This window comes from Anas platyrhynchos, chromosome 20, assembly GCF_047663525.1.
Source record: "Anas platyrhynchos isolate ZD024472 breed Pekin duck chromosome 20, IASCAAS_PekinDuck_T2T, whole genome shotgun sequence".
In the NCBI taxonomy this organism is placed as follows: Eukaryota; Metazoa; Chordata; class Aves; order Anseriformes; family Anatidae; genus Anas; species Anas platyrhynchos.
Window position 1 is genome coordinate 6,066,332 of NC_092606.1, and position 23,785 is coordinate 6,090,116.

At 45.4% G+C, this 23,785-nt stretch overlaps 2 protein-coding genes and 1 long non-coding RNA gene across 3 annotated transcripts; 1 reads left to right on the plus strand and 2 right to left on the minus strand.

Moving 5' to 3' along the window:
- Window positions 1–897: 897 nt before the first annotated feature.
- VKORC1L1 (vitamin K epoxide reductase complex subunit 1 like 1) lies at window positions 898–16,503 on the minus strand. The gene is made up of 3 exons (XM_027472270.3): window positions 16,246–16,503; window positions 5,674–5,783; window positions 898–4,975 (listed from the first exon to the last, which is right to left on the minus strand). Exons 1-3 carry the CDS (start codon window positions 16,500–16,502, stop codon window positions 4,749–4,751), a joined length of 594 nt encoding a protein of 197 aa, XP_027328071.2. The 5' UTR covers window position 16,503; the 3' UTR covers window positions 898–4,748.
- Window positions 16,504–19,805: 3,302 nt separating this feature from the next.
- Window positions 19,806–22,434, plus strand: CHCHD2 (coiled-coil-helix-coiled-coil-helix domain containing 2). Its single transcript, XM_027472286.3, has 4 exons — window positions 19,806–19,966; window positions 20,534–20,780; window positions 21,414–21,573; window positions 22,135–22,434. Exons 1-4 carry the CDS (start codon window positions 19,917–19,919, stop codon window positions 22,143–22,145), a joined length of 468 nt encoding a protein of 155 aa, XP_027328087.2. The 5' UTR covers window positions 19,806–19,916; the 3' UTR covers window positions 22,146–22,434.
- LOC113845635 (uncharacterized) lies at window positions 19,977–23,779 on the minus strand. Its single transcript, XR_003501372.3, has 3 exons — window positions 23,491–23,779; window positions 23,335–23,413; window positions 19,977–20,310 (listed from the first exon to the last, which is right to left on the minus strand). It is a non-coding gene; the product is annotated as an uncharacterized lncRNA (long non-coding RNA).
- Between the last annotated feature and the right edge of the window lie 6 nt (window positions 23,780–23,785).

Below are 23,785 nucleotides of genomic sequence, written 5' to 3' on the forward strand. Positions count from 1 at the left end.
ACTTGCTCAAATGTAACCTGATACAAGAGTGAACAGTATTTAAGCCCACTTCCAGTGTTCAAAATCCATTTCAACATCTCGCTCTCTAGACATTTTTTTAAAACCATTTTCTTCCCCCTTTCAACAGACAGCATGACATACCAACAGCTACCACGTGAAAATAAAGATTTAACATCGTTAATGTATTACAAACGAGCTCAGATCGTTATGACATACACAGGGTTTGCGGTTGCAGAAGAGAAAGAGATAACGTTCATTCAGTCCAGCAAAACATATGCAAAGTTTAATATGCACATGTATGGTAAGCACATACTTCAGAGTATCAGTTCCTGCTTGTTCTTAACAGCTCAGTGCAATTGCAAACCCAGCCCGCCTATCCAACCCTTCCCCAGAAGTTCCCTTCCTCCCTCCCTCCACCCCCTGCCCTCCCCACACCCCAAACCCAGGACAATATACAGCAGTTTCCAGATATTTTGTGGTCTTGTCAGAGAGAATTTAAAGCAGGCCTACAGGACCAAGGAAAGAAGGAACTGATAAAAATAACATACTTAACGTTTTTTGCATGTTGCTTAAGGAACTGTAAACAGTAAAGCCTCAAGTCAATGCTGCCCAACCTTTACACCCCCACGTGCACACAACATTCAGCGAGACACAAGGAAGCTGCAGAAGTTCTATAAGCTGGGATCTCTGGGGACCCAAGGGCTTTAATCCTTCTACGGCTAGCATACAATTTCTTTCAAAGAGATCACAACTTCGTACATTTCAAGAAACAGAATTACAGTACTGACTTTAAAGACAGTTTCTAAGGCTCAGACTGAGTCCAAAAAGGCCTCTGAGTTCATTCAAGCTCTTGTTTGGACTGCATGAATGCAGCATAAGAATGATTGCAGCAAGACGTCCACAGGTAATTTCTACATTTATTTTTTATACCAAAAAGTTATGTGCAACAAATAGAATTCGTACATATTTACATTGTTTTACCTGTTAGCAAAATCGTATCCTAAACCTCCGATAGAGAATCTCTCAACTATATTGATAAAAGGAACATCTGCCCAGTGACTCCATTTAAATGGGTGTTTAATTTGGAGTTTAAAGCACTAGTGATAATAGTTGATGGAACATACAGTACAGAACAAACACCTAATATTTAGGCCATGCTTAATACAGTTGTATGGTAACAGAATACTTCATCTTTTCTGGACCAGTTTTCTCTAGATCATCTTGAAACAATGTTGGCAGAACCAAAGTTACTAGAACTCTCCTTAACTTTAGCCAATGTTAATTAGGAGACCCAAGTGCTGCCCAAAGCACCTCGTCAATATTTTTGATCAAGAGACTGTACAGAAGACAACGAGTGTGTATTACAGTATGCAGAAATCTCCTGATGAGAGATCTGCTGTCACTTTGGAAATCAAAGGTGGTAGGGAATGTTTCCTTGGCTGTCCTTAGCATTGCAAACACTTTACAGTAAGAAGCTTCCAAGAACATTCACTTTCTAAACAAGACTTGAATGCTTCATTGGCTTTAAGATTAACGAGTACCTTACAGTAAAAGGATTTCAGGAATGTTTACTTCCTAAACAGGTTTTGGGATGAGATTCTTCTGCCTTTCAATTTGCCCCTCCCTGCAGGACATCGGAGAGCCAGGCAGGGAGTGGTGGTGGGGAACAGCCCAAAATCACAAGCACTGTATCTTAAGATTTTTTTTCCCCCCCTCCATTCTCATGAGTGTTGAAACCACAACCAGAATCTGTGTAACAATACTGCCGCCTCCTTGTCCCTCTGCCAGGCCAAGTGTTATTTACTAGCATTTCCCCATTCTACTGCATCCTCAGGACTTCACAGAATTTCCCTTCAGTTTTGTAAACGGCCAATTCGTATCAATCACACGTAGGCAATGATAGTTGTTTTGGCTGAGGGGAGGCAGGGGGCAGCTGCATGAAGCACTTGTCTGATTTCTATCCTGTTACTAATTGCAACCCGAGCCATTTTACTGGAAGAAATATGCTGTTTCTATCATTTGGTAGCAATGAGGAAAGAGTCAAAGATCTGGAAGCAAAAAGGTCCAAATTTCTACTGCTAATATTAACTTTGCCCTTTATTCAGGCCAACTGCGTTTCCAAAGCACAAGAGAGAAAGTAGAAGAGTTAGGGCCATTTCTAGCAAATCACTTCCAGTAAAAAGTAACTGCAAGAAAAGCACACAAGACAAAGGAGTTCACAATTAAGGGTCAGATTTGCAAGGTTGTGCACAGAGTACAGCTGCACATTCTTCCAGAGACCAAAGCGATTTTCCATTTGATCCCTACGTGCACACAAACGAGGACCGCAGACATGACTGCTGAAAATCTGGCCCTGAACAATTTTACTAAACAAACTGAATTAACAGACTATGCCCACACAGACAAGCACAAGACACAGTGAAGTTAGTCAACACCTATACTTTCAGTTGATGTTTTTTTCCTTTTTTTTTTTTTCAGTGCGCGTTACAACCAGAAATCAGACCAAGTAATCATTGATTAAACTTGTCTCCGTTGCTGCTTGTTCTGATATTAGCGCTGCGACTAACCATTTCAGGCAGCACGTTTACCTCTTCCTCAGATGAAAAGATGCTTTAGTGTAGATCACAGGAATGCATCAAAATAAATCTATACAACATATTAAACAGTGATATTGTCTCAAGGCTTATAACAGAACAGAGTGAAGCCCTGAGGGACCAGCTTAACACCATTCACTCCCCTCACGTCAAAGTTCAAGGCATTTGAGAGACAGAACTAAACATCAAGACAAGCTTTAACTATACTCTGGTCAATACAAAATGCATTTAATGAATTGTCGTCTAAAACTCTTAGACAAGAGGGACGTGTAATTTAGTGTTACATGCAACAGATGTTACTCATACCACAGAACTCTATACATAAAAGCAGTTTCCACCTACATCCTTGATACAAACCAGAAAATTACTTCAGTAGTAATTTAAATACTATTTTCTGAATGCAACCTAAAAATTCTATTTTCTCTACTGAACGCTGCATGTTTCACAGTCAAGTTCATCCTCAGCAACTTAGTGTTTTTAATCCACTTAGCCGTACAACAGAAGTGTCTTTTTGACATTCATGTGCAAGAAAAAATCCTAAGATTAGTTAAACTAATTCTTTAAATAAGTGGGTATGCAGTTGGAACTCTTCGTATTTAGAAGCTGACAAGGGCAAAAAGCAGCACAGCACCAATTACAGAAAGTAGCTGAATATTTTGGTGTCAGAGTCCAAAACATAAGCATTTTACTTTCCCAGTCACGTCAACCTCCTATCTCATTGAGTTAAACCATATTGCTACCACTTCTCAGTCTAAAAACTAACATAGGTTTCTTAATACTTTTCTATGGCCAGCAAGTTTTCTGGGACTGTTGTTTGTTCATTTTTAAAGCAAGGACACTTCTGTCTGCCAAGTTCAACACAAAGTATTTGGTTTAAGATTTTAAGACAGAAGGCACTTTTAACATTCAGCCTTAGAATACTGCGTGCAGAAACATTACAATTTTGTTCCTTTGCATAAATCTGCAGTTTAATTTTTTTTTTTTAATTAGTTATTAGAAAGAGCAATGATAGCACTATATCACATTTCATTTTCAGGAGCACATTTACTTAGTTATCCCGCTAAACAGACTGCCCTTCCAAAGGATCTTGTGTGTGTCAGGCCTAAAGTTCATTTCCCAATATAGCACAAACCGAAGATCCTGACGAAGATCAATTCAGTATCTGCTTATTCAGTGCACTACTTGGTTATCCCGCTCAGTCAGTGGTTTCCACTGCAAATTGCAATCCTATACTGCAGCACTCATGTAACATCAAACATTAGTAACACTGCCTGTCTGACTGCAGTTTAAAACGAAACAGCACTGCCTGGAAATTCAGTCCTTCCAAAGGGCGCTCTTTGATACCCCAACCCCCAGTCTGTAAATAGCATTCCGGTGGTAACCTTCTATTGACCACATTAAGCTGTTTTCATTCTGTACAGAAATTAATGAAATTGTGGTTTAAATGAACATACTTCAGGTTTCAGCTTTAATTCCATTCTCAATACTGGAAACAAGAAAAATGGAACAAAACCCAACCATCATTTTCGTGAAAGCGCTAGCAGCGAGTGCAGCAACACGGTGTTCTCTACAGAGGTCACTTCTTCCATCACGTCAGTCGACTGTTAGCTGAACACTCCGAAAGCTCCTAGGCTAACAAAACTGATTGTACAGTGAGTTCTCCAGGGATGAAACCAATATTTCTAATTTTATTTACAGTATAAGTCCTAGTTAGATCTAAGTCCATCAGCTAAAAAAAATAAAATGTAATACACATACTGTAAACATGGCAACATTAAATATTGTAATGCTATTCTAGAATATTTAATGTCATGATCACATCTTGTTATACCTGAATTTATATACAGGATATTTTATAGCAAGTGTTACCCACTTTACAAGTGGAGGGGGTGGAGAGTCTAGGTTTTGCTGTGGCTAGAACTCCTTCAAAGTAAAGTTAAAGCTTGTCTTTGATTGTATTAGAGCTTTCTTTCATAACCACATGTGAATTGAAGATTACCACAAAAAATTATTTAGGGCCCCTTCCAATTTATAATTAAAAATTCAGTTATGATTCTCAAGGAAAGTGTCTGATATGGAGAATAAAAAATTACTGCAAAATAAACTTAATGGAAGTTGGGTCTTCAGACTGTCAGTCAAAAGTTCAAACAGGCGTTATTCCTGTTTGGGTTGGAGTTGCCGTTTCCAGGCCTCGTTCAAATAAACTAGTCGTTTGTAGTTGATGATAAAGAGAATGAAGTTCAGCAAATATGTGATGACGCAGACAATGCAAAATTCCTTCAGCACGAAGTACAGAATGTACGCCAAGTACAATGACCCTACTACAGACACTATGGAGGATGTCATGAGGATTAGAGCTGCTACTGCACTTGCTGTCATACCTGCAACAAGAGAGAAAGAGTTACTGCTGCTGCTCTCGTCCCCCCTTTCCACAAAAAGCACAAAACCTACGCACTCCAACTCAAACTCAAGGCTACTCAGCAAGTTTGTAGGACATAAAAGTCTGTTCAAAATACCATGAGTTCAAGATGGCTGATAAATCACTACACGGAGGGGAGCTCCTAGGTTCTGCACAACAGTCCTCTGATAAGAAGTATGTGTAGAATTTACCTTCTTCCTTATTCCTGAATTTTGGGAAAGTTACAGGTTGGTCAAGTTATGTCTATTGATACAAATAGCTTTAGAGCAGCCCACAGAGTCAGAACATACATACACACACTGCTACACTTCATGCACTTTTTGCCTGCTATCCCCATATCCCCTGCAGAACTTGCACGTTCCAGTTTCACCTTTTCTATCCTGCAATCCAATGCTAAATACATTTAAGTGATAATACCAGCGCAGCAACTGTCTCGATACTTGTATTATTAATAGCATAGCAGGAAAATCAAGATTGCTCTTGTTAGCATTTGGGCTTTTAAGCCCTTTACACAGATGTACCATTAGACTGGTTCTAATAAAAAAAAAAAAGAACACACATTTTATCTGGTATCATGAGGATTCTGCAATGCATAGCACATTCCCCGTATCACCATACACCTGTTATATATTTTAGGCTCTAAGTTGCATTAATACTTACCAAGTAACATCTGTAGTATATAAAACACGAGTCCAAAAACACTGTTTGACTGATTTATTGCACTGTCCTTTCCGAAGATGGAACCCAGCAGACCGAATCCTCGACCCCATCTGTAAGACAATGAAACTAAGTTAACTTGTAGTGGGGCACTTGTTGCTTTACCTCAGTATTTATAATTCATTCCTGTTGGGGAAAAAAACACAGAGCTACACATGCTCTGACAGGACCAGGGGGTCCCATGTGAAGTTCAGGGGTATCTGACAAGGAGGTAGCTTGCAACAGGGTGTGCACTGGGTACACCTTTATCCCACAAACTGCTGATCAAAGTTATGTGTACACTGACAGCTTCAAGTTCACACAATTGCAGCTTCACCAAACACCATGTCTGCTTTCTCAGGTTGTAATTCAAAGCTCTTCTGTCAAATAAATGCATCCTTCCTCCAGCAATAGTTTTAGCAGCTCTCTCTACTACAAGAGGAGTTGGACACATGCTCACTAGATATACAGCTACAGGAAAATGGTAAACCTCGTAAGTGGTTGTTACTGCCTGCCAGCATTTACCTCGCTGGCACTACAGCAAGCAGGTTGGAACATATGTTCGCACCTCAGCGGCTCCCAATCCATCTAACGCCTTAGGAGGAACCAAATCTGGAAGGCAGACGAGCTGGGGATGGTACCAGAACAGGAGCCACAGGCCACATGTGCCAGGGCCCTGGATTTGAACAAGCACCTTAACAGCAAAGTAATTTTCAACACTAGTGATAAGGCAGGGAGCTGTACGAGCCCTACTGAGCTGCTGCTATAGTAGGGTGGATAAAAGGTGAGATTAGTGAATGCACTTGTGCTAGAAAGCAGTAATTTGATGTCCAGAAGCAGATCACTCCAATCCATCACTCCAGTTGCTACCCTAGAGGTGATGATCCTGCTAGACCAAGGCACAGCACAGGTTTGCTCTCTGTGCTACAGGAACGCTGCCGACACGCTGCACCAGAAATGTGACAGCGGTGGAAGGCCACCACCACACTACGGCTTCCTCTTACAAGAAAGGTGTCACCATAACGCAGCTTTACACCATCTCCAAAATACTTCACCTCAGAGCCATTTCTGCAAGATATATAAAACATATTCAAATTTATCACTTTAATTCAAGCTTAGTAACTGCCTGCAATTAACTATTATATCCAAATCTTGTGCTCTTCACCCCAAAATGTAAGTAGAATTATGTACTAATTCCTAAAAACAGCATTGACTACATACATTAAAAAAAAATAAAAATAAAGGGTCATGCTTTGGGTCTCAAGTCTTGCAAGTCACTGAAGAGAAACCTGTGCATAATTGTAAAGCTCCAATCAGCACAGAAAAGGCTGGCACTTGCTTTACCATGGAGACAGTGCCTCGCATCTGATTGCACATCTCTGTAGCACAGGAAGGCCGGCAGTCCCCGTGAGCTTACAGCACGGCTTGGGGTGAAGCAGCACCAGGGATGGATGGCAAAGGTCTGGAAGAGCGGCTGTAGAGGTGCCAGGGCAGCACTTGAGAGCAAGGGGAGCCACACTTCCACAAGGGAGGGATTTTAAAAACAAATACTGTATAACAACACATAAACAAATATTACAAAGAAATACTGCACGTCCAGAAGAATCTCAGCTATGAGAAGACTTTCTTCCCACACTGGATTTTAAGTGAGAACTGCTTATTCTTCAGCCTTAATTTGATAAGATACTTGCAGCACATCTAACAACTCTGTCCGGCTGCCCAGCCACCAAAAACAGTATTACAGGCAGACAAATACATTAAAGGCATCATTATTCTGCATTTAGCAGTTGGAATTTTCTCTATTAACACATCAAGAGACACTTCAGCTTCCTACCCACAAGTGCAATTCATTGTTCAAGTCCCCAGGTGAGGGTAAAATCTACTTGAAGCCTTCCAGGCCTCCTTCCTAAGACAGGTGGCAGAACTTAGCATGTGCCTGAAGCCTGCAGTCCCCTTGCTCAAAGCACCTGCAGGATGCCGACGTGCCACCCTCTCATCCTCCTGAGATCCCACCCTGCTTGAGAGCATCACAAACTTCAGAGTCTGACCCTACAGTTATTTGGAAGTCAATGAATTGCTGCTAATGGAAAGCTAACGAGTTCCAGCCCTCTGTGACAGGCGGTGTCCTCAAGTCACCATCTACAGCTGCAAGGTCAGAGCCCGGTGAAAGCATTTTCCACATGCACTAGTTCGTTAAGCATCTTGTTGGCCTTGTAGCCGCTTTAAGGACATCAAGTGTTGGATTTCAGTCCATGGAGCACAGCTCCAGCCTCGCATCTTACTCCATATGCTTTGAAGTGGTTGAGAAGCCTGGAGTGGAAGATTCAAAGCACTTTCTCTGACTTACAAGGTTTGAAGTGTGGGGAAGTTTTCTACATCAAACAAATTCCAAAAAAAAAAAAAAGAGACTAATTTCTCTACGGAAGAGGCTAATTCATCCCCTAATTCTGTCACAAAGGTCCTAGAACTTGCTAAACCACACGATGAATCAAGTCATTTTGCAAGCAGTTGGAATAGAGGAGAGGGAAGGGGACTTGGACAGAAATCTTCCTTTTCATATCTAAATCATATAAATCACACATTATTTTTTTTGACTTTGAGTATCTAAAAACAAACAGCAAACACAGCAAGAAGACAGACTGCACTTAACAGGGAAAAAAAGAAATTAAACATCAGTAAAACCAATGAAGGACAAGGGTTATAAATTGCTCAGAAGTTCTCTAGGGAACTTGTCTTTAAAATAAAGGATTTAATTTACAAGAACTGACTATTAGTCAGCTCAGAATTTGTTTTTTTGATGTAAAAGGCTGGGTAAAATGTTAACGTTAATGAAGAACTGTTTGCACAGTAAGCTAAAAACACAAGCCCCACACCACCAACTTGTTCCTGGCACTGCCTCGTGGCTCCACATCCTGAAGCAGCCGAGTGTTCTGCTGTGGAAATAAAGCTGCAGTCAGCTGGAGTGATTCAGAGCACTATCACAAAGACATGTGGCAGGCCTACTTCTGCCACACCCAAGTCTCACTCTTATTTGAACGTAAAACAAACCGCACACCGGCCTGAACTAACTTCAAGGAAGTTTTAAAAGAAAACTTTAAGACACCTTACTACGTATTTTAACTAACTCAATTTCCCCCTCTGTTTAAGATGGCAGCCTGCTTCTTTCCTCATTTGCAGTTAACAGCTTTGAAAATGATTTGAAAATTTATGCCCTCAAGAAGATCTTCACGTTCTCAGAATGCAGATTCAAGAAACCCAAGACAAAGTCTTTAGAGGCGTGTAGTTTCCCAACATCTAAAACTGAACGCTACAGTGGCTTTTTATTCACAATGTACATTCCTTTTATCAAAAGTAAGACTTGAAGGTCATTACCCACCCTCTGAACAATGGTGTGTGATAGTTAACAGCGCTCAGAAGCATCCGTTGTTTTTTTAACATCTCCAGTAACTCTGTGCACTTGACACTTGTAACAGAGCAGACAAGAACCAAGGTCATTTTGATCCCCAAGTGACATATCTCCATTCCATCGGGTGCTGTTAAATCATTACCTCTTTCGCACCACTACCAACATCCTCCGTGTTCCAGAACAGCACTTACTTACAGGAGCACGCTCTAACACCGAACGTGTCACTGTCCTTTAGCAGCGACAACGCTGCTGGCAGAAGGGCAGCCCGGAGAACTCCACGCTGTACTCTGTACTCTCGGACACCTGAAAGGCCAAGCTCCACGTTTAACAGGTTAGAAGCTGTCAGAGTTATCAGTATTAGCTCAAGACGAAGCACATTCCAAGCCTGCTGAACACAGTGAGTCAAACAAACACTAAGTGTATATTTAGCCAGGAGTCACATTAGCTCACCCACTTTCTGGAGGAAACACCGCGCTGTTTCTTCCAGCCAAGCACCCCTGCTCTCACAGCTACCAGTAGATGATGCTTTTTAGAGCTTTTACACAGAGATAATTCCCCAAGATGCTCTCCTTGACCTCAGTTATCCCTAAGAAACTTCTGAACTGGGGTTTTGCCTGCACCAACACGCTCTGTAGCCTGCCTCGAAGCCTTCCTCAGTGCACCTGGACACGTTCTGAACACATCTTTTGAGCTCTGTAACATCCTCCTGCACTGAGCTCCTGAATCACCCCACCTCACCTTCACCTGGCAGTCCTTAGTTTCCACCTCAGGAGAGAAACCAGCTGCTGTATGTCCATTTTAACATGAAAAAAACACAAAAACAAACACAGACTGGGTCAGGTTAAGCCCAGGCAGCTCCAGCACCATGGCTCTGCCATCAGAGCAGCAGATGCCCAGGACGAAGCACCACATACTTCCCCAGTTCATGTTCTGTCTCCTAAATGTCTTGTCAAAAGGGCCATCAAATCCTTCAGGAGGCCAGATTATCAAATGGCACAAGAGATTCAACATCTGAGGACACTGCACTTGTGCAGCAGCAGGCTTTCCCAACACATCTCTCACAATTTTTAGCTTAGCTGTAACGAAAAGGGCAAACAATAATCACCAAAGCGGTGATATTTTCAGAGAACTCTAAGTAAAGAACACAAATTCTGCTTCTTGGCTACCAGCGCCTTACTTAAAGCCCATCATTTCAGGATTGGTTTTCATCCCATACAAATTATTTAGCTATCAGCAGCAAGCACCATTTAGCCATTTGTAATCCTGAGGAAAAAAAAAATATATACATATAAATATATTTTTAAAATACTATATTTGAGAAATTATATGCAAATTTCCTTAAATGTCATCTGACTTCTGCGATACATTACAGCACAGAATGAGAGTTCCCAGGAGGGCAGCATGGCTGGCCTATGCTCACACATCGCCTTCAGTGAAAAGCTTATATAAAGGTCAAAGGATCCGGAGCATTTTAATACTGAGCAATGTTAAGAAACTCTGGTTGCAGCTTCTTTACAGCTTCACTGGAGGATTTTGGATTAAGCCCAGTTCATGGTTACAAGGTCACTCAGGCCGCCCTAACAGTTTTAATAAATTAAGTAAAAGCCTTCAATTAGAAGCCACAAGAAAGCAGATTAAAAATCCCCATTTGTAAACTCTCCAGGAGCGCTTACAAGTTTTGATAACTTGGTTTCATGTTTAAATCTGCCAGCAGTATTTACCACAATCTGCTAGGATTTTGTTCTGTGTTTCCTCCAGCTCTACACCAGAAAACTGGTCCAAAAAATGTCAGCAGCTAGATCAGCAAAGCCTCGAGCAGACAGTGGTTGATTATTTCACAGCAGTCTTTACCGTAGCATCCACAAGCCAACAGCAACACGTTCCTTCTACATCATCTTTTATTAACCTATCACAAATGAAGCCCAAAGCTGAACCACGGGCACATTTTTCCATTTTCATGGCATCAGGCAAAGTCATTCTCGGCCCTATTACAAAATCCAGACAAGCCAGAAATAATATATTCATGAAATGCAAAGATACACATTACAGATCACTGTAAGGTTGATAAAAGGACTCAATAGCGAGGGTACTGGGTTTGTTTTATAATACGTAGTGGCAGAGGCACATCTTTTATAGCAGCCTCAAGTATTAAGTCATCAATATTCTACTGAAAGGATGAGACAAAAGGGACTTTAACTGCCAGCTTCTGCTGCTTTGGGAGCACCTGGGTTCAGAGCTAACGAAGCTGGGTGTCTGTAAGCATTCCCACAAACACAGAATAACCCCGGATCACCCCGCAGCTCACATCCTCCAGCCTCCCCCAGGACCTGCCAGTCCTGCCCAAGTCCTGCTCGCACCAGAGCTGGCACAGCAAACGGGGCAGATAACCTTGGCTCACGCTGCTGCTTTTTTCTCTCGGCAAAAGTATTACTTGCAGTCCCTTCCCGCTCCTCTTTGGTGCTGAATCTGCTTCTACAGAACTTTAGGAACTTGTATCCTTTGTTAAACTTTGCTGTAAGAAAAACAAACAGACAAAGAAAGCACTTTATTCTCACCCCAAACCCAAAACACAGCACCACAGCAGCTACTGGGAAGAAAAATAACTCCACCGCAGCTGACAGCAGGACCTGAGATGGGTTCTGTCCACACAGATTTCTGCTGCCCAGTCAAGAAACCAGACATCTTCAAACCTTCCCTCAGGCAGCACAAATGATGAATCCTTGCTACAGAGTAACTGGCAAAGCACCGTTACGGCTGCTATCTAACGATCTGCAGACCTCAGAAATGAGCAACAACCAGTTTAAAATCACAGGACAGATTTTGGCATAGTCTCGGGAGGCCACATTTTCATGTAGAACTGTTTTGGCAGTTTGAGAACAACTATGATTCCTGCTGAATGACCACCAGCTGTTCACGTACTGCCCTTCGGCAGCTTCATCAAGTTTTTATCTCTATCTCTACAGGACCACAGATGCCTAACAAAAACAGGGATGTGGCTCAGGTTAAAGACATTACCGACAAGCAAGGGCTAACAAAGCCAGTTTTAAAAAGAAAAAAGCACATGGACCCCATTTGCCTACACTGGTTTGCAAGAAGTGACCAGCCAAGCACAATTTTTCACCTTACAGTCACCTACAACTGCAGCTGCCAACCCCAAACACATCAAGACACTTCCCTGTGGGTACAACGATAGGAAAGTGCTGGGCCATCAGGAGCTTACTGGTAAAGTGAAAGGTAATTGCTATTTAATGTCCTTAACCTGAAACCAAGCAAACCTGACAGACATCAGGTTTACAGGAAGGTCCCCAACAGAACTGAAGGGGAACCTGTGAGGTCGGAGCTTTGTTCCATGTCTCACTCCCTTGGATAACGGGGTTGTTCTTCTCAACTTGGCATTCTCGCTCTGAAGATGTACCAGCAGAACAGATTCGGCAAGGCGTGCTTTGCCAAAAACCGCCACTGGTCAAAGTTTTTAACAACTGAACACCCGCTGGTGGACAAATAAGCCATACAGCAGTGGAGTTATGCTCACTCATCACAGCACTGAAGTACTGCAGCACAAGACTGAGCAATTCAACTACATCACTCACCCAGGAGAAGACAGAAAGCTGAAGTCCAATGCCCACATCTGAACAGGGGTTTCAGAGTGGCTCAGCCACAAGATGACAGGCAATCCAAGACATTGCACGAGAGCACGAAGTTCAGAGGAGGGAATTCCTAAAATGTCATCTATCCAGCCGAACACTGATTATTAAAATCCTAGTTTGACTCTAGAACCTATTCAGTGAGTTGGCTAAAGATGTTGGTCACTATTTCCAAAGCTCTTCACTTTCACGGCTGCCTGAAAGCTACAAACATGGCTGAAGATGGATTGTGACGAGTCACTGGTCATTCATTTCGGCTGTATTAAAGTTGTCACAGCATTAACACAATCTGGGGTACAAAACTCTTTCAGCAAGAGCCATCCACTAACCTGATCTGTCCTGCAGGCACCTTAAATTAATCCAGAGGGAAAACAAAAACATACCAGAAGACCCCAAAACTCTCCCATGGCATATAAAACAAAAGCAAAGAGCTCAGGGGCTCTGTGTTACTACTTAAATGTCCCTTTCATTTCAAGGCACACCACCAGCCATAGGACTTGAAACTTGTTAGTTTAATTTCCGCTATGAAACTATTATAATAGCAAAACCAAAAAGACTTTTAGGACCTGCTATTAGCCGGTCTCATCACAAATAAAGCCATTCCTGCCACTTAATTATTCTCAGATACAAGAGAGCAATCCACTTAAAGCATCTCCAGCAATTGCCAAATTAAAACATTTGCTATTTCCCTACATCTTATCTCTCCCTGGATAATGACAGTGGTCATTACGCAGTCCTTAACAGTTTTTCTTTCTAAACCACTGTCATGAACTTTCCCCATGATAAAAGCTAGAAATATGCTGACCATTAACGTGTTGAGCAGTCAGAGATACTAGGAAGGTAGCTCTCCAGCACAATCTTCTGCATGAGTCAGTCTCTGATACAAGATTTTCCATGCTCCTCCCTCTGCATGCTGCTAATCTTCGCATTTCTTCTCTCATTCTTGTGCCAATACCAGATTTGGCTTAAAAACAAGACTTGGGAATAACAGCAGCTTATTAGTGGAAAAAAATCCTCCCCGAAGACCAGAACTTCGTTACAAAATAATTCAGCTAAAGATGACTCCACGAGCTTACTCCAATTATTCTACAAATTCAGTATTAACCCCAACACCATGACTCTACTTCTAAAATTCAGTCCTCTGCTGGAATCACCGCTTGAAATGTGCAGGTTGTCACGCTCCAAGTTCCATTACTTCCATCAGCAAATCTACCTTAAATAAAGTCACACAACTGAAAGAACACTCCAGAAGCTGGCGAGAGACACAGAGAGCAAGTCTGCCACCCATTTAACTCTGTGAAAACTGATCATAATCACAAATTATTGGCTTGGTTGTGTAACTGGCAGCGTAATAGTTTAATGAAAAAAGAAGGACCTGAAAGTTAAATCTGCATTGCACGTGTGCACCACATTTGAAAGTCTGCTGTCCTGGTGAAATCTGAATTATGGTTTGAAGCTCCTGCCAGAAACCAAGCTTCAGAGAAACTTTGGTGACACGTGGTAGCAACGAGAGGTATTAAATGGGAGAGGGACGTAAGAAGGATTGATGGATGGGATGCTGTGGCAACACAGAAAATACAGTTTCTATCCTCGTTTTCCTTCAAAATTCAACAGCTTGCCCTCTTGTCTTGGTTTTAGAGGAATATTCCTTTTTTGTCTGCATCCTGCAACGCTGGAAGCACATTCGTCTCCAAATAAGGTTTGACTGAGCAGAACTTGCATGCTCCTTTTTCCGCAAACTCTTTTTACCACCTGCTTCAATTATCATGAGCTATCCTGACATTTGCAATACTTCAGTCGTTAAGCATGATTCTCCTAGCAACTGCTGGGGAGATTTCAGCGGATTTTGTCCCTAAACGTTCATGTTATTATACAGAACTCCTGCAGTAGAGTATTTACAGGTCTTACCACAGCTTACACAACATTTCTGCTGCAGCATTCCCAATGAATACTATAATTACACAGCATTATTCTATAATTAGAGATATCTACAGATATAATTAGAACTATTTTGCTTTTCAAAGCATTCGGTAAATACATATTAAAACTGTTTACTTGAAATTCCCAGTCTCGAGAGCAGCCTTTACAATAACAACAAGCTACTGAAGGGCCAATTGTATACACAAACAGACCACTGCCAAGGCTACTCAGGTGCTTGAGTCCTCGTTATTCTCTTTCACCTCTAGAGCTGTGAGAAAAGTATCTCACAGGGTTTACTCTCCATAGCCCACACATAATTTTAACTTATAAATTTAAGCTATCCAGGCGGGCATATTGAAGCCTTCTTGCTGTTTCAATATAAACATCTAATTTCAGGACACTTCGCCAGTTGTGCCATGACCAAGCTTGTTACCTTCACAAACTAAAGACTGTCTGATGACAGACCGAAAGCAGAGTTAGAGCCCTCGTACAATCCCAGGAGTCTCTTCTCAGACATCCCCAGATACACATCTCCTTGTAACTTAAGACGATGATGCCTATGTCACCCCAGAAGTGATTTCAGCAGTAAGATTTCCCTGTATGCTGTGTCTAAAGAGATTAACCAGCTCCCACCTTACCAGATTACGGGCGTGTTCTCACCCACAACTTTGTTATGATAATAGAGCATGTGCCCTTACATGAATTGTGACGGCTTTTGTGCAGGTTACACCAAGAGGAGGGAAAAAAATGACATAAAACACTCCAGTCAAGGTACAGATATAAAAACATAAGTTTTTAATACATAATTTTGCTGAACCTAAACACTCCCACTCTTAGCTCCTTACCTATATATACCTTTACCTGTCTCTACATACGTATGCACAGACACGTAATGTATATGCACACACATACGTATATGTGTGTACACACAGAGAGCAGTGTTGATGTCTTTGGACAGATCACCTTATTTTTTCAGCTGAAATACTTGAGAGCGTGCTCCTAGGAGGGTTTCTCTGCCAAATGGCACCCGTGGGCACTTCCTGCAGCACCCTCACACCGCTGGCACCAGTAACCACCCAGCAGGTTACGCCTTTTCCCTGCTGCCACCGAGTGAACCAGTTACCTGACAGGTAACAACCCAAGCCAGCAGCACACTGAAATTCACACCCCAGCTCTCCTAACAGAGATGAAAACCATGTACCTTTAAAAAACACCCCCTAAAATAATAAATCCTGATGGGAAACTTGAAAAATAAATAGAGCTCGTGCTGCTGAGGCACACCTCCCTGCACCGAGCCCCCCGGGGCAGCCCAGAGACCCCCCTTTGGGGCGGGCACCGGCACCACAGAGCAGCCCCCGGGCGGGCACCGGCACCACACGGAGCCCCCCCAGCCCCTCACGAGGCCCCCTCAGGCCGCGACTCCCTTCGGCTGCCTCTCAGCAGCCGCCCCCCCGCCCTTCAACGCCCTCCCCCGGCCCGTTGAGGCCCGCTCCCCTCAGCCCCTCAGCCCCCTGCCCGCCTCCCCTCAGCCCCTCAGTCCCCCTCAGCCCCCCTCAGCCCCCTCACCTGGACGTGATGGCGGCGGAGCAGCGGACCCTCTCGCTGAGGTCGCACAGGGCCTGGTAGCGAAGGTCGCGGCCCTTCTCCCGCTCCAGGTGGCAGGCGTAGAGGGACAGCAGGATGCCGGCGGCGCACACGGCCGAGCGGGCCACCCGCTCCCAGCGCGGCACCGACACTCGCAGCAGGACGGGCGCCGCCATCTTACCCCCGCCCTCCCTCCTCCTCGGCCCGCGCCGCGCGCCCGCCGCCGCCCGGCCGCGCATGCGCGCCCGCACCCCATTGGCTCGCTCCGCCCCCCCCCCGCCCTTCTCCCGCTTGGCCGCGCCCGACGCGTGGCGCTCGCCGACGACGTCACGTCAGGGAGGGGAGGGAGGGGGGATAGGGGGGAGGGCTGCGTGAGGGGAGGGAAGGAGGGAGGGGGCGCCCCCTGGTGGAGGGAGGGGGCAGAGCGGGTTTTGGGGAGGAAAAAGGAGGTTTTGGTCGTTTTTTGTCGGATGGGGTACTGAAATAGAGTCCTGTGCTTGGCGCTGGGGTTCTGTCGTCCTTCACACGTCATGGATTGAGGGAGTTATTGGGGTTGGAAAAGAGCTATGGGATGTTCCAACCGCCCCCTGCCAGCACTGTCACCAAGCACCACGTCCAACCTGCCCCTAACCGCCCCCAGGGATAAAACACGTCCCCAAGCACCACACCTACACAGCCCCTGAACACCCCCAGGGGCTGTGGTGGCTCCACCACCTCCCTGAGCAACCCGTCCCAGTGCCTGGCTGCTCTTTCTGAGCAGAAATGTCTCCTCATTCCCAACCTGAACCTCCCCTGGCGCAACTTGAGGCCATTCCCTCTGGTCTTATCACCAGTTATCTTCGAGAAGAGGCCAGCCCCCAGCTCCCCACCCCTTCCTCTCAGGCAGTTGCAGAGAGCAATGAGGTCTGCCCTGAGCCTCCTCTTCTCCAGCCCAACCCCCCCCAGTTCCCTCAGCCGCTCCTCACAGGACTTGTGTCCCAGAACCTTCTCCAGCCTCGTCGCCCTTCTCTGGACACACTCCATGGTCTCAATGTCCTTGTAGGTTGCTGATGGAATTCACAGTGTACCCACACATAACCCTGGTAAAAGGCAACCACCAGGGCCACATCTCCTCTCAGTTACCCCACGGGCTTCTGTCAAAAGCTGCCCCAGCACTGGTCCAGTTGGAGTTTGGGAAACTGGCCCACATCTCCAGTCTGCAGATGCACAACCCACCTAGCAGCTGAAAATATGTTGGGTTTTGCCCACTGTAGGCACCCACCACAAATGCTGCTCTTGCTTGCCTTGGAGGATGGCCACAGCCCTCTGGTTCTCCTTCCCTTCCAGATTCTGCCACTTGTTAGCAGATGGAGGAGTGGATCTGTACAAAAGGAACCTCCAAAGTTTTCCCAAGGAAGGCAGGATGGTACAGCACAATGGCAGCATTCATCCCATTAATCCTGCCATTCATGCCTTCATTGTTCTGCAAAACAAAGCTAATTCAAAGAGAAATGTGTTGCAAAATGACTTCAGCGCAAAGAAGGAATCTCTCTGCCACCAAAATGGGAAATTGAAAGATATTCATGAAAAATATTTGAGAAAACCAATTAAAAAGAGCTGTTTGAACCCTAACTAGTTTATAAAGTAAATGATCTGCTCTCTCTTGTGTCTTCTGCTATTAATATAAACAAGAACAGAGGGGCAAGGGGAAGAGTGTGGAGGTGTTTGAGACAGAAAGGGCAACATAAAGAATAACAGATGTACTAAAGTTGCAGAAGAAGAAATAATGTAATCTCACATACCTATAGTTTAGCCCTTAAAAAAGACATGGTCTAGTCAAAGCTTTTCCTGCATGTGCACCATTGGATGCTGAGGGCTGGGAGCCCCCTGGACATCAGCAAGAGCAGGGCAGAGCTGCGAGATGTTTGCAGGAGTCCCAGGCCAGCTGCTAGAGAAAAAGTGCCAAAGCTGAAGTGAATTACTTGCTGTTTGCCTGGAGTGCGAGTCCCATAACGCTGCACAGGCATTTGACAAAACCCAAACCCCAGAGCTGCTTAGAAAGCAGACGAAATGGAAGGAGGCCAAGAATAAGGGAAAGAGAGAGGAGCTGTTGTGGATCAGCTCCTGCAGTAATGCCTACAGTCTGGGCTTACGTAGACACTGCTGCTCTGAATCATGGTGTACTGCTTATATTTATCTCCTAATGATTTTCACGTTTACAGCAACTGCTTTTCTGATGGAAGCTGTGCTTTGGATTACTGTTGGTGTATAAGCCAACATTTATGCTGCCTGCATCAGGTGCAGTTGTTGTCATCAGGCAACAGTTACATCCCCTTACATATGAGATGTTGAAATGACTGCTCTCGGGTAGCCACCACCCTTACACAACTGCAGAAATGGTGAACAAGCCATTTTTTAATGTCATGATAGTGAAGTGATGATATTACTGAGTGACAGTTGCATTTTGTGGATGAATTTGTGCATATTACTATAGCTATAATGAAGGGTGCTTGCTTACAATGGGAAAACGAGTTGCTTGAAATTTCCCTTTGTATTGCACCTGAGAGTTTATTTACTCATTAGGTCTAATCCCATGCATGTTAGTCATCTGGATGCCTTTCATTATTTTCAGTGGGTTTTAGATATTAAGAAAACAAAGAAAAAACAAATGACTAGTCTGCTAACTGCATTAATAGAGATCAGGTTTCAGTGCAACAGCTGGTCTATCTGTACCGAGGTAGTAAGCTGTAGGGACTGTATCTTAATTATATTCCTATGGAATAACTGTGCCTTTCTCATTATCCTTAATAAATAATTCATACTTTTCTAAAGCTCTACTAAGCTTAATTATTCACAGCAGAATCCAAAAATCATTTGTGTTTTGTGTAAAGATCTCCCTCCATTTACTGGAGTAGAGGCTGTGCCTTTGGTTTTCTTATAACACCCCCCAATTTGTCTTATGGCTAAGCGGTGGAAGGCCTGACAGCATTTACTCTGTCCCAGTTGCTCTTTTTGCTGTGCCCCCCATCCCAGGCTGTACTATAGCAGCCTTTTCAGGCCAATTTCACCACCGGGCTCCACACTCCCAATTTTTTTATTTTTATTTTTTACTTTTAGAAGCAGCCACCAGATGCCCCATGGCTGAACCACATTCTGTGGTGGGACACCCACTGCCTGTGGGTACCATCATGACACACCCCATGCTTCACCTCAATCCCTTTACCCCTTTATTCTTTATTATGGCACCACGAGGACAAAACACCCCTGGGAAGGTGGTCAGGGGGCACCTCAGCACCAAACCCCTGTGCACCCCAAGCCTCCTCCTCACCACAGGAACCCCAAAGAGCCTCCAGCAGGGGGGTTTCGGGGTGGTGGCGACCCCTTGGAGGCAAGAAGGAGGGAGGAGGCTGAGGGGGGCTGAGGGGGACTGAGGGGGGCTTAAGGGGTCTGAGTGGGGCTGAGGGGGACTGAGGGGGCTTAATGGGGCTTAAGGGGGCTGAGGGAGACTGAGGGAGACTGAGGGGGCTGAGGGGGGCTGAGGGGGACTGAGGGGGGACAGGGGGCGTGGCTTTTCGGAGGCCCCGCCCCCTGCGACGTCGCGGCGCTGACGTCATCACGCCCGGCGGGTGTCGGGTGACCTTGAGGGGCAGCCCCGCAGTCCGCTCCCCGCCGCCATGCCGCGAGGAGGCCGCAGCCGCACGTCCCGCGTGGCGCCCCCCGCCAGGTGAGGGCGGCCGGGTTGCGCGGCCTCCCGTTCCCCAGCCCTTCTCGCCCTTCCAGGCCCCATCCGGGGACAGTGGGGCTTTATGGGGTCGGGGAGGGGGGTTTGAGGGGAAAACGGGGGTTTGTGGGGTGTGGGGGGGCGGGACTGGGGCTGTGTGGGGCCGGAGGGTTCCCCCCATCAGGGGTCGCCCCTCATTAGGGGGCTCCCCCAGGCTCTGAGGCCTGCTTTAAGCTGCCCCTTCCCGGCCCTGTCTCGCTTCCCGTGAACTCTCGCGGGTGCTCCTGGTCTTAAAACCTAGAAGTAAGGCCACCAGCCTCGGTCCCTTAGGATGTGGGGTGTGAAAACTGGAGAAAAAAAAACAAAGAAACAAAAAACAATTGAAAACTAAATAAAAATAAGGCCGCCAGCCTCACCCTGCTGTGCACAAATGGTTCCCTGGAACACCGAGTCTGTGCCATCCACGTGCAGGGTTACACAAGGAGGAATTGCCAACAGGCAAAGGGCCTTGGCTTGTTTGGGGTTTAGGCAATGATTTGTGTTTTATTTTTTCTCTTTGTGTCCTTGCAGCCGGGCGCCACAAATGAGAGCAGCACCGCCAGCACCAGCTGCCCGGGCCCCAGTGCCGGCGCCAGCGCCGGCCTCTGCCGTGGGTGCCCCTGCGCCGAAGCAGCCTGGCCTGATGGCGCAGATGGCCACAACTGCAGCGGGGGTTGCTGTAGGCTCTGCCGTGGGCCACACCATCGGCCACGCGCTCACAGGAGGGTTTGGCGGGGGAAGCAGCTCGGAAGCTGCGAGGCCTGATATCACTTATCAGGTAAGGGGAAGTACAACTGGATGCTAGCTCGTTGAGGTGTGGTTAATTTGAGAGGCTGGCTAGGTATAGGCTGAAGTGATTGTTATACAATGAAAGATGCACGAGTTCTGGCTGGGGAAACAAAGGTAATTTTACTGACTCAGTTTCCAAGTTTACCTCCACAGTCATCGTGTTTGTTTATCTTAAAAATAGTTCAAAGGGACACAAGTGATGTGTGCGTTTGGCATTGGGGGTTGTTTCCTACGTATATTCTGGTATACGGGTGTTGTTCCCTGCTGTAGTACCCTTGTGACTCAGGGGACTTCCATGTGCCCAGTCTGCTGATGATAAGATCTATTGCAAGAACGGTGTCCTGAAGTCACATTTTGTGCTGCTCAAACATAATAAATGCTGTTGCCTTGCCTAGATGCTGTACAAAGTTACTTAGGTGTTTATAATTTACAAAACTGTTCAGAATGTGTGCTGTCACCACTGGAAACTTTGTACTTCAACCCAGTATTTGTTTTCCATTTAAAAAGTAATATATTTTGAAGAAATGCAGGGAAGAAGTACACAGCGATCAGTATTGAGGGGGTGTGGTTTCACGGGCTGGAGCTGTTGAAAAGGTGCTCACGGAGGTGTCTGCCATTTCAGGAACCCCAAGCAGCTCAACCTGCCTACCAGCAGCAGCAGCAGCAGTTTGCTCCTTGCCAGTATGAAATGAAACAATTCCTGGAGTGTGCGCAGAACCAGACCGACCTCAAGCTGTGCGAGGGCTTCAGTGAAGTACTGAAGCAGTGCAGGTTTGCTAATGGTAAGCAGTGGTAGCAGACTAAAGGAGCTAATTGCTGCAGTCATTGTGTGGGTACAATGCCCTGTTTTTTTTTTTTCCTATATTTTTGTCTATTCTATAAAGAATAGGGATTGGTACAAAGCAGCAAGCTCAAGTTGGTTAAAGGGAGTCATGGTTCTGTTGTCTTTCCTGTTTCAATCCAGTACATATAGCTGGAGGTGGTGGGGTGGAGATTGCACGAATTCCTGATGCTTTCATGCTAAATTAATGGAAGCAAATAATTTGGGAGAGGGGTGGCAACATGCTTCGGGAAGCAGCATAGCGTTGCCAGTTTGCTACTTAGGAGTGCTGCTGGCCTGTAGCAGGTGTCTTGGGCACAACTAACAAACCATTTGATGTGGGAGGACAGAAGAATGCCAAGCACACGTGGCTGGGTGGACTGCTGAGGCCTTCCCTTCAACACATTCCTTATCACCCCTCAGTGTTTGCTGGGACATGTATATGCTTACTTCATAGTAAGGGACCTGCAGCTTAGGGATCTAAAACTTGATGTGATTAACTGTGCAACTTCTTATCTTACAGGTTTAGCTTAAGCCTCCAGAACAAGGTTGCTGAAGACCATCTTACAAGAACTGACCTATGAATGAAAAAGCTTCAGTAATAGTCTAAAGCTGTCTGATATTTTGTTAGTTCGTATATTCACACTGTTGTCCTTGTGGCTTGATTTCTGCCATAGCCTCTATGTGTGATACAACTTAAACTGCAAATTAATTTAGCACAACATGGAAAAATTAAGAATAAAGTGGAATGAACTAATGGGGTCAACTGTTTTGTTGATTGTTGGGTTGAATGTAAGTGAACCAATAAAATGTCTCTCTAGAAGTCCTGTGCTCTAGTGGATTTTGGAATGCGGGTAGGAGTTGCGTTTTAAGAGTAAGCAGGCAAGAACTGAAGTTAGCAGGATCAGCCTGCTCACCAGGTGCACTGACAGGAAATGTGCCTGAAGGGCTGGAGCTCCAGGAGTCCAGGAACACCCTTTGGTTCCGTGGTTAGCTGTACTTGCCAGACACCTCATACTTGAGCATTTGAGCCCCACGGGCAGCTTCTGCTCATTACAATATGTAGTGACAAGGAAGGCAATGGCTGGCCATGATATTCTGCATACAGCAGGTCTCAGCTCGCTTAAAACTTAGCATCCTATCATATCTGTAAATACAAGTTCTATGTTTGCATTCAGGAGGCTGAGAAACACCTTTACTCAGAGAAAATCTGTGGTAGTCCGTTACATGAGCAAGCCTATACAACGCCGAGCAGTTCTACTCTTCTAAAATGACACGTTACTGTGTTAACGTTATTAGACTTGTAGTCCCCAATAATGTAAGCAGAGGCTGTGGGTTTTTCTTCCCCGTCTTGAAATGCAAGAATGGGGCCAAGTTGAGCAAGGGTGATGTGACATCTCGCAGCTGGTTTAGAGAAGTAACAAAGCTGGTGGTGCCATGCAGAAGAAAAATCTCTTTAAAAATTACCGATGTGCCTGAGGGGGCAAAGCCTTTCTCTCTCAGGAGTAGCCAGTTCATGTCCTGCTAAAACACCCAGAGCATGCAGTGTAAATACCCTCCTGCACTTCAGCTTGTCATCACGTGCCGCTGAGCTGTGTTGTGAACCCTGCACATGTGTCTCGAGGACTACGGGAACCAGGATGGTGCATTCTCACAAGGGGAGTGTGTGGGGTGGAATAAGGCTGTGAAAGGTGCGATTTTTTTAAAAAAGCCATAGCATTACCTGTTTTTTGCTGAGCTGCTTCTGTGCTGTTGTGTATTCTGCCCGTTCCCAAGAGCCTCCTGTCTCTGATCTGCGGTTCCTGGAAGTGAAAAGATAAAATTAGCCTTCAGAACGGGGAGGGGCCGCCTCAAAGGTGGGGGACAAGGACAGAAATACCTTTTCCCGGGGACACAAGCTGCGCTTCTGATACCAAATCTCACATTTCAGTCGCGTTTCTCACCATACTGATAAAAAAGAAGGCGAAAATACTTCGGGCCTCAGAGTGAGGTAGCGCCGGGTAGGCAGGGAGATGCGCTCGGGCCTTTGGGAAAAGCAGAGCCCTCTCCGGACCCCATTCGAGCCTTTTTGAGGGCAATCATCCCTCGGAGACCCCCCCGGTGCCCCCCTCAGCCACAGCCCGACTCCAGCCGGGCTCCCCTCAGCGCCCTTCCCCTGCTCCCCGCCGCCTCAG

Bases quoted from the DNA above. Each gene is read 5' to 3' on its own strand.
- VKORC1L1 (XM_027472270.3), bottom strand. From the start codon at position 16,502: ATGCGCGGCCGGGCGGCGGCGGGCGCGCGGCGCGGGCCGAGGAGGAGG. The intron at 5,784-16,245 runs GTGAGGGGGCTG...ATTGTCTTACAG, and splicing joins TCCGCCGCCATCACGTCCAG to ATGGGGTCGAGGATTCGGTC. The intron at 4,976-5,673 runs GTAAGTATTAAT...CTCTTGTTGCAG, and splicing joins TATACTACAGATGTTACTTG to GTATGACAGCAAGTGCAGTA.
- CHCHD2 (XM_027472286.3), top strand. From the start codon at position 19,917: ATGCCGCGAGGAGGCCGCAGCCGCACGTCCCGCGTGGCGCCCCCCGCC. The intron at 19,967-20,533 runs GTGAGGGCGGCC...GTGTCCTTGCAG, and splicing joins CGCGTGGCGCCCCCCGCCAG to CCGGGCGCCACAAATGAGAG. The intron at 20,781-21,413 runs GTAAGGGGAAGT...CTGCCATTTCAG, and splicing joins GGCCTGATATCACTTATCAG to GAACCCCAAGCAGCTCAACC.